This window comes from Capsicum annuum, chromosome 3 (genome assembly GCF_002878395.1).
Source record: "Capsicum annuum cultivar UCD-10X-F1 chromosome 3, UCD10Xv1.1, whole genome shotgun sequence".
Taxonomy (NCBI): Eukaryota; Viridiplantae; Streptophyta; class Magnoliopsida; order Solanales; family Solanaceae; genus Capsicum; species Capsicum annuum.
The window spans coordinates 234,386,994-234,398,107 of NC_061113.1; the positions used below are offsets into that span (position 1 = coordinate 234,386,994).

The window sequence follows — 11,114 nt, forward strand, 5'->3', positions numbered from 1 at the left end:
AGTTAAGAATGAAATTCTTAACTAATCTTTCCAGCCTTTCTTTAGATATGTGACCTAAACGTTTATGCCACAAGTAAGTAGATTGTTCATTCACCAAACTTTGTTTGGTATCAACATTATGATGCAGAGTTAAGAGTGTTTTAGTAAAAAGATTATCAAGATTCATTTTGTATAAATTATCACAAAGAGTACCAGTACCAATGAGATAATTATGCTTAAACAAACTAAAACATCCATTATCAAAATTAAAAAAAATATTCGGTCTTATCCAACTTAGACAAAGAAACTAAATTTATCGAAAGAGAAGGAACATAAACAGTTTCTACTAAATCTAAGTGACGTTCAGTATGGAACATAAACAGTTTCTACTAAATCTAAGTGACGTTCAGTATCAAGAATAAGACGATAAGTCCCCACACCTTCAACTGGAGTCTTCACTCTATTCCCCATGTAAACAAATCTTCCATTCTTGTTTATAGTTTGGATTGTAAGGAATTCCTACATAGTATTAGAAACATGAACAGTACAACCAGAGTCAATCCACCAAGTATTATAAGGAACTTCAGTTAAATTTGATTCGAGACATGTAAAAACACAAGGCTTACCTTTCTTCTCAAACCATGCCTTACGTTTCAGGCAATCTTTCTGAAAGTGTCCAGATTTTTCACAGAAATGACACTTTCCATTCTTATTCCCTTCTTACGTACTTGAGATAAGGACTGATTAACATTAAGTTGCTTCTGTTGTTCCTTACCATGCTTCTTTCCTTTCTTTTCAGCTTCTTGATGATTTACATAATTGATGGAGTGGGTTCCTTGATTCTTCAGCCTCGTTTTCTCTTGAACTAACATACCATGCAATTCATGCACGTTCCATTTATTTTTCATGGTGTTGCAGTTCATTTGAAAAGGACCATACTCAGACGCTAATGAGTTGATGATGAACTGCACAAGGAAATTTTGTTCCACTTCCATTCCCAATGACTTAAGTCTTGCTGCTATGTTGGTCCTTTCAATGACATGCTCATGCATAGTACATGAACCATCAAACTTCATCGTGGTCAAAGTACCCATTAGTGTCCCAGCAAGAGACTTATCAGCAGTTTGGGAAGACTCTTCCACAAGTTTCAAAAGTTCTTTTGCACTTTCAGTTTTGGGAAGAGTAGTCTTAATGTTGCCCGCAATATTCATTCGCATGAACATTAGGCCTAATCTGTTAGACCGATCCTAGTGCTTATAATAGGACTTTTCTTCATCATTGCTAGCTTCATTAATAGCAGTTGGCTTTTCAGAGTAAAGTGCAACATCAAGATCTAAAAACCCCAAGATGGAATTTGATCTGTTTGCACCAATCTGAAAAGTTAAGTCCATTAAAAGTCGTAATAGAGGCAGAGTGCGAATGAAGAGCAAGTGCTGCAAGTAAAACATGCTCATTTATTAATACTTTGAGTTACACATAATCAAATTCAAAAATGGCTTACTTAAATGTATATTGATGTTCTCCTTTGGGCGAAACATCAAAATACAACTTTAAACATAATGATGCTTAAAATATATTTAACATAAAACGATAATATTTAATGCATCAATTAATAATATTTATCATCTTTGAATAAATAAATAAAACTAACGATACATCAAAATTATCTCTTTAATATTTATTGGTTATACGAACAAACAATCAACCTTTGGGTGATTTATAAATGTCTTATAGCCAAAATTTTAATTTACCCATAATTAGTACATCATTTATAAGCATCAAAATTAATGGATAATTAATTTAAGCATAACCTTTATTTTTGGAATTAATTTCATAAAGATTCGATCATTTTGGTGATTAACAAATCTTAAATATATAATTTCAAGTCACATTAAGAAACAATAAATTTTATTATTAAATACTGCATTATTCTAACAATAAATAGTTGTTTCCGTGATATGAACAATTAATAAGCAAACCCAGAAATCTCCATATAAACATCACAGACAAAAGAGATTAGCTAACAATTATTTTCCTTTCTGTCTTTGGGCCAAAATAACACGTGATATATGAATATTAAAACAATTATGCATGACACATAATCACATATTGCATATCTATTCATATATTCTAGTGTCCGTTTTTTTTTAATTACTAACTATAGAATGTAACTACAAGTAACATTGGTTACCAGACACATATATGCACCTTAAATCATCCAGGACAGTTGTTCCAAAGCAAAATTGGCATGTTGTGTTTTCACAACGGAAATTTTAAAACAATAATAAATTTAAATTTCTAGATTTCATAATTAGGATTCATAAAATCAATAGAAAACTTTATTTGCAATGGAAAATCACTATTTCCGAAAACATCGCTCCGATACCAAATGTAAGCATAAAACGGATTATATAAACTTAACAATATTATACATAAACAATCCTATCCATAATCCTTTGTTCCTTTGTATTATTCAGGAACGTTGAACTTAATGATTTTCACATACACATAATAACAGTAATTCAATAAAGAATTACTTACCTGAATTCTCCATGATTTTAGCGGAAGCAAAAGCGTAATAGTAGAAGCAATGAATTGTTTCTCTCTCTTTACCTTACTTTCAAAATAATTGTGATGGAGCTTATTCTTCTTTTGGCAGAGAGAGGACCCTTTTATAATGGGAATAGTCAGTTATATTTTCACGTTCCATCAACGTGATTGGTGGATACAATCATTATCAGTCAATAATTGTGGATACAATCCTATTAGGAGTCAGTAATTATCCTACTAGTAACTTTCCATATAGATTAAGAATTTAACTTATTCAATATTATCAAACCAATAAATAAATTAATTATGTGGACCATAAAAATTTACACGAATGAGGTCCCCCGAATGCATATATCCGTTAGCTAATAGAGAGAGAAGAGCAAATTCCTATGATGTTCTTTGCAAGTATGAAATAAGAGTTTCTTGAAAATTACACTTTACATAAATCTGACGCCAATGGTTATACGCATGTAGTCTTCACGGTCCATCAACTTCTTCATCAGAAAATCATACTTTATATTATACTTTAAATTTTCTTTCATATATAGTATATAATAACCCTTAAGTTTTCTTAAATTCTTTATATATATATATATATATATTTTTAGTAAAAAAATATGATTTCACCACTGACTTCAAAAGGAGTGGCCAGTAGGAGTCAAAGGCCAAAGCTTTATGGTGAATTGTTCGTTAATTAGGCGTACGGCAGATCCTACCAAAACCCATATATTAAAGAAACTAACCGCATAGAACATAGTCCTGTATCACTGAAACTGTACGTATTTACAGATTATTTAGTTCACCTATTAGTTATACAATAATTTTAATATGGAAGTGATCTATGCGATAAATGAATATGTAATAACTGTTATGTGATAAATAATAATGTTAAAAGTCATTGACTATCTTATTAATAATACAATTATATATAAAGAATTTACAATATTATATCAGTTTGAAGAACATCAACTCTAATTTTATATACAACTCACATTAATCAGGGGAGGAGATACTATGTTACTAATGGGTTTTGAAACCTCTACCGTATTTATGAAAGACAGAGTTCACCAAGTGAGATAATTTATGGCCTCATCAAAAGCCATTTTATCCCCCTTCCAACAACATTCTAAACAATTCGAAGTCACAGATTAATGATATGAAAAAATTATCAAACTAATTAATAGTATTATAGAATGAGGGTGTGTACGTATTTGATTTTAAATTGTATAATTTATCTTTGTAATTTGTGTCATATTAGTAATTTATCCTAAAAATATCTCAATCTCTATTAGTAATTTGTTTTAAAATTTTAATCATATCTTAAACGACCTAATTTATTTAAAAAATCACATTTCCAATTTCTTAAATTAAAGTACCAAGGGTATCGTTGAATTCACTCGTGGAAAAAGCAGTCCACCGTTAGCTCTTGCATTATTATTCTCCGCGTCGATGTTACGTACGGGACAATATTTGCGCCAATGGTTTTTTATTCTATGGGATTGTTTGGTACGTCAACTAAAATATTTTTATATTATAGTTTGAGATTTTAATTTTTGAATTATTTTATTTCACTTGAAAGATGGGATAAAATAATTTTAAATTAAATAATTAAAATAATTTATATCGTCAATTAAATACAATTTAAATCTTATACTTAATTCTACAATATCTACCTTTATCTCCGAAAGCAATTAAATCCCAAATTCCCCCTTCTTCATCAACATCGCTACTTTCGGCGAAAACGAATTATTCTACCAGGCAGGCCCACTTTATATCCATCTTTCACTAATGAATGCTGCATATACTTTTTGATTATCCCAATATGTATCTTTCTGTTTTCTTTGTGCCTTTTGTTGAGATTTTATTAAAATTACAGTTGAATATTAGCCACCCAAAAAGGAAAGATTACAATATGTTAATTTGGCAAGAACCAAATACGTCATCTAGAACATTTTGACTCGGAGTCTCAGAGACATAAACGAAGATGATTAATGTAGAGGGAGAATTTTTTTAAAATGACAATCTGTGCTTATATATGCGGAGCTGGTAACTAAAATATGTTATGGAACTAAAAGAAATATCAAAATGTCATGTTTTTAAAATGTGATCAAAATATGCTTAACTCTCTTTTTTTATTTGCATTATTTTTAATGAAAATAACCAAACGGAGTCTATTTTCAGAAAATGTACATAACTCTCTTGAAAAGAGAGTTATGCATTTTTTTTAACATAACTCTCTTAAAAAGAGAGTTATATATTAAAAATTACACAACTCACTTAAAAAGAGAGTTATGCATTTTTGCATTTTTTAACTCGCTTAAAAATTGAGTTATATAATAAAAGTTTAACTTATTTATTTCCTCTACGTAAATATAATAAAAATTATATAACTCACTTTAAAAAAATTTACATATTATGTGAACAATTAATTTATTTTTTAAAGTTTTATTTTTTTAGAAAGAAGGTCAACTATTATGAAACGGAGAGAGTAAAACTCACTGATTATATGAGTCATGTAGAAATAAAATACATAACTCACTATTTAAGTGAGTTAATCATTATATAAATATAACTCTACAAATATATGAGTTATGAGCAAATAACTTTTTCCACCAACATTCATATTTCTCCAATTTAAACAGAAGTATACATTATAGACTCTTCATTCTTTATTCACTCATCTCCTCTTTTGAAACTGCATTTTTCTTCATTGGAATAAAAATGAGGCCTATTGATTGGTAGCGATATTGACGCTAACTGTGGAATTGATTCTTCTTGAGGATAAGGGCTCATGGACATGCCTCTTTGTTCAGAATTTGACCTCACATCATCGTCACTTGATGATGAGTCATAAGGACATTCACCGCCCTCAATATTATTAGGCTCACTATCATCGCCCTGTGACAATTCACCATAATTTGACTGGTCACCCATTTTTATATCATCTGGTACAATGCAGCTTCAAAAGAGGAGATCAGTGAATAAAGAATGAAGAGTCTATAATGTATACTTCTGTTTAAATAGGAGAAATATGAATGTTGGTGGAAAAAGTTATTTGCACATAACTCATATATTTGTAGAGTTATATTCATATAATGGATAACTCACTTAAATAGTGAGTTATGCATTTTATTTCTACATGACTCATATAATCAGTGAGTTTTACTCTCTCCGTTTCATAATTGTTGATCTTCTTTCTAAAAAAAAACTTTAAAAGATAAATTAATTGTTCACATAATATGTAAGTTTTTATAAAATGAGTTATATAATTTTTATTATATTTACGTAAAAGAAAAAAGTAAGTTAAACTTTTATTATATACTCACTTTTTAAATGAGTTAAAAAATACAAAAATGCATAACTCTCTTTTCAAGAGAATTATGCACGTTTTCTGAAAATTAACTCCGTTTGATTACTTCCATTAAAAATAATACATATAAAAAAAAATAAGCATATTTTGATCACACTTTAAAAACATTACATATTTTGATATTTTTTTAGTTTCATGACATATTTTGATTCCCAGCTCATATATGCAAAAGTGGCTAACATCTAACTAACCAACCGTTAACTAGTAGTATTAACTATTCTTCTATCAACTCCAGTCAGCTAACTGATACGGTTAATAACTAACTACTCTCTTCATCGCTTTTACTTGTGAAATATCCATTAAAAAATAATAGTTTGTAAAATAATTTTACTATATTATTCTTATTAATTGATGTTTACTAATAAATATTAAAAATAATTTCAAAAATAAATAATTAATATTAACAATAAAATAATATTTTTTTTAATTTATCAAAAATAAAAAGTAAAATTAAAAATTAAATTAGGAAATAGTGACAGTTAAAATCATACGAATGTTATGTGTTGGAAGTCACATGTCCACATTAAAGGACATGTGGCATACTTCTACAAGAGTAAAGAATTAAGTCACCACTCACCTCTTCTTTATTGTAAAAGTTTTGGGCTATAAATAATCAATGATCAATCAAAGGTAGTAGTAGATGCACATTCACTCTTTGTTATTTTGTTAATTCCTTTATACAATTTTATATCATGTTATCAGTATGAGTTTTTGTAAAAAAAAATTTAACAATACTTAAAAGATTAGTATTTAATTTTTTTAAATAATATCTAATATTTCCAAATGTGAACTTAATGCTCTAGATATATTGGTCAAAACTTATATTTTTAAATGCGAATTTAGTGTCCTAGATATATCGGACAAAACTTATATGTCCTGGATCTGGCAAACACCATAAAAAATAACAATAAGACATCAAATTAAGTGTCATGCCCCAAAATCCCATCAGGCCGGACTGGCACCCGAAGCCGAGAAGGCCCGGCAGAACCCGTTCAGATACCTGTACTTTCACTTACATGTCACCAAAAATTTGGACAGCACTTCGTTGCATATAGAAGGGTCTAATTACCTGTATCAGCACAACACACACAAATATATATATAATACTTGGCCGTCGGGGCCACCACATATACAAATATAACATCACTATATAAACTTCCATGACTTTACCCTTCCTTATGTCTACAAAGCCTCTAGGATATACATGACATAACTAGGGTCGGGACAAACCCCCGCCCACACATGACTCCTGTACAATAACAAAATATAAGGGACCGACTCGGAAAGCTCCGAAGCAAACTGGAGCTCACCAACAATAGCTATATGACCTGGCTCCTATCTATGCTGTGAATGAGCTGAAGCACCTGTGCTTGCAGCATGAAATGCAGGTCCCCCGTGAGGAACGTCAGTACGAAATATGTACTGAGTATATAAAACTGTAAATAATCATATGTGATATGGGAGATCAAGAAAATCAGACGCAAGTGAATAAATCATAATAGAAGTGAACCACACTTCATAAACACTTTTAGGATCATGTACATTATCATTAATCTGAATTGGGTTCTGGAATTCAAACACATTTGTGGAACGGTATACATTCGTTCATTTTATTCTTTACAATTATCATTCGCCATTACCTCCTCCTCTCGAACCTCCAACCACCTAACAATAATCAATACTGTACCGTACTGTGACCATTAGGCTGCCCCCAGTACATATCAACTGTAATCATATCAAATATCGGGATCGGCCTATGCTAGGCTTAAGCCCCTGAGCTACCACCCACACGTATATCAAGTAACACACATAAGAGATCTTTCCAATAACTTAGTTCAAAAGCTTTTGAGATTATTACATTATTGTTCATGCCAATATAGTACCGTTGGAATAATGATACATCAATAGGAACCAAGTAATAGACTTTCTATACAATAACGATGTAATAAAGACTCATTGGTACATCAACAATGTGTTTCGGAATCATCAATATCACAACAATGAAATAGGAGCCTTTTGGTATATCAATGAAACATTTTGACACTTTATAGAATGGAAACAACTTCGTTGGTAATGTAGAACAATACATGTTTTTGGACAACCTCGGAATCTTACTTGATGGAACATTGGTGTTTTCATGCCAAAGAACATCGTTAGAGTATGCTTTACATACCTCGTTGTGGATTCGGACACCAATTCAACACAACTTTCCGCCTTTACAAATCACTTATCTACAATGAAATGTTTGGCATCTAGTATTAGCAACCCAACACCACAATTCTCTTCCATAATTCCATACAACCAATATTTGCAAAGCATTCCAAAAACCAACTTGAACAATAGGTTTATGTGTATATATATATATATATATATAATCATCATTTCAATACCACATCATCACACCAAATCCCTTCACAATTCAACATAATCCAACCATGCTCCAGAATAATCCAACATCATTTCCAATCATCTTTCAACAACAATCAAATAACATACTTCTTATGCTCACATGCATATATATATACATATTCATATAAATAACACCAACATAATTTACATCCTTACCATAAAATGACCCTTTTGATTTCGAAGTCCTGTTGGCACGAATAAGGGGTGCTTCTCGAAGCCCTCGAGACAGTGAACACAACTACGGAATCAATTTGGATTTTCTACGGTTGAATCACAAGATAATTGGAGTTGAACTTAGGCTAGGGTTTCTTATTCTTCAATAATTTGGATGATAAATGATGGATATGAGGCTAAGTATATGTATATAATGACCAATTTTCGTCCATGAGGTGATGGAAAATGACCATATTGCACTTAAAATTTAAGTAAATCCGAATCTGTCCATGGTGGACTGTTTTGATAGGTTAAAGTAAATCGACCATAACTCTTTGCTCCGATAATGAATTTGGGTGAAACCAATTGCATTAGAAAGAAGACTCTCAGGGCTTCTCATCGATATATAGCAGCTCACACAGTTCATTTTTTACAAGGAGTTATGATCGTTTAAAGTCAACCCAAAAATCTGTTTGGCTGCAGTACTTTTGTGTGCAGAAAATTTCTGCACATTTACTGTTCATTGCGCCCACCGTTTTCAAGTTTCGAACATGCTCGCTTATATCCGATACTCATCTATTTTCAGAAATCTTTATATCGTTAGAAAGCTAACTCGATAAACTTCGCATAGAAACTTTGACGAGCAAATTCCGGTATAAATAAAGTCGATTCCTATACACATATAATCAAACTATACACTTGAAACCATCTCAAAATAATCAATACTCATACTTAAACCCATATATACCTAACTTATGATCAATACATATACTCCAACACATATAACCATGGCTAATGCATGTAATTAAGTACGGGGTGCTACATCAAGAGAAGGCCAAGGCCATGATATTTTTTCATCATCATCTTGACGAAGGTTTAAAAATAGAATACCTCACGATTAAAGATCCCCTTATATTGTAAAACAATTTAAAAGAAAGATACAATCGCCTGAAGATGGTCATTCTTCCACAAGCCCGTTATGAATGGACCCATTTAAGATTGCAAGATTTTAAGAATATACTAATTGATTATAATTCTGTGATGTTTAGAATTAAATCACAGTTTAATTTATGTGAAAAAGATATCACAGATCACAACATGTTAGAGAAAACATTCTCTAATTTTTTCGCCTCAAGTATGCTCCTGCAGCAACAGTACCGAGAAATGGGATTTGAAAAAAATATTCTGAATTGATTTCTCATCTTCTTATTGCTGAACAATACAATGATCTTTTAATCAGAAATCATGAAAGTCGACCTGCTGGTACTGCTCTATTCTCAGAAGTGAATGCTGTAAATTTTCGCCCAACTAGGCGTGAAAGAAGTTCTAACCCCAATCGTGGTCGTGGCCGGGGTCGTGGAAGGTATTTTAATCAGGGTGATCATCTTTCAATAAACAATAACCCTCAGTACCAGCAGTGCAAAAAGAAGGGGGAAGCTCCTGAAGCAGCACCAAGGACAAACTCTGAAAGTAAATACTATCAATGTGGAGAAAAGGGGCATTGGTCGCGTACCTGTCGTACGTCAAAGCACCTGGTAAAACTCTATCAGGCGTCCCTTAAAAAAATAGAAAACGATGTTGAAGTAAACTTCTTCTTTGAAGATAATGTCGAGCCCATAGACTTGGAAGTTTTAGATTTCTTTGAAGTTCTTGAAGAACATGTAAATTACCCTGCCGGTGATAATTATGAAATAGTTTGATTATTTTGCTTTTCTGTTAAAGTTGTATTAGTTTACATTTATGTTAATAATATCTCGCTAGTATTGTAAAAAATTAAAAATTTGTGTAAATACATTATATACTAGTAAAGCTGTAATATTTACTATATTTATATTTTGTTTTGAATAATATGGAATCAATAATCGATCATGACAATATTTGTTTAATTGATAGCGGGACAACGCACGCAATATTTAAAGATGAAAAATATTTTTCTCGCTTACTTAGAAGAAATGCAAATGTCACAACTATATCTGAAAATTCAAAATTAATTAAAGGCTCCAGAAGAGCTACTATATTTCTGTCTAAGAGGACAAAATTAGTTATAGAAGATGCATTGTTCTCTTCTAAATCCCCCAAAAACTTATTAAGTTTTAAGGATATCCACCGAAATGGATATTATATTGAGACAATAAATGAAATGAATGCCGAATATCTTGGCATTACCAAAAATGTCTCATGTCAAAAACAAGTGTTGAAGAAATTACCAACTTTGTCTTCCGGCTTATACTATGCCGAACCTAGTACAGCTGAAGCACACTTTATCATAAACCAGAAGTTTACTGATACAAATACATTTGTGCTTTGGCATGATCGAATAAGCCATCCTGACTCAATAATGATGAAACGAATCATTGAAAATTAAAAAGTGTATCCATTAAAGAACCTGAAGATTCTTATAACTGATGAATTTTCATGTGCTGCTTGTTATCAAGGCAAATTGATAACTAGGCCATCGCCACTGAAAGTTAGCATCGAATCCTCTCTGTTTCTAGAACGTATACATGGAGATATATATGGGCCTATTCACCCACCTAGTGGGACATTTAGATATTTTATAGTCCTAATAGACGCATCTTCAAGATGGTCGCATTTGTTCCTCTTGTCATCTCGCAACCTGACGTTTGCGAAATTATTGGCACAAATAATACAA

General features: G+C 31.3%; 1 protein-coding gene across 1 annotated transcript; it reads left to right on the forward strand.

Annotated features, from left to right (window-relative positions):
• Nucleotides 1-9,559: 9,559 nt before the first annotated feature.
• Nucleotides 9,560-10,161, forward strand: LOC124896837. The gene is made up of 2 exons (XM_047408682.1): nt 9,560-9,615; nt 9,702-10,161. Exons 1-2 carry the CDS (start codon nt 9,560-9,562, stop codon nt 10,159-10,161), a joined length of 516 nt encoding a protein of 171 aa, XP_047264638.1.
• Nucleotides 10,162-11,114: the final 953 nt, after the last annotated feature.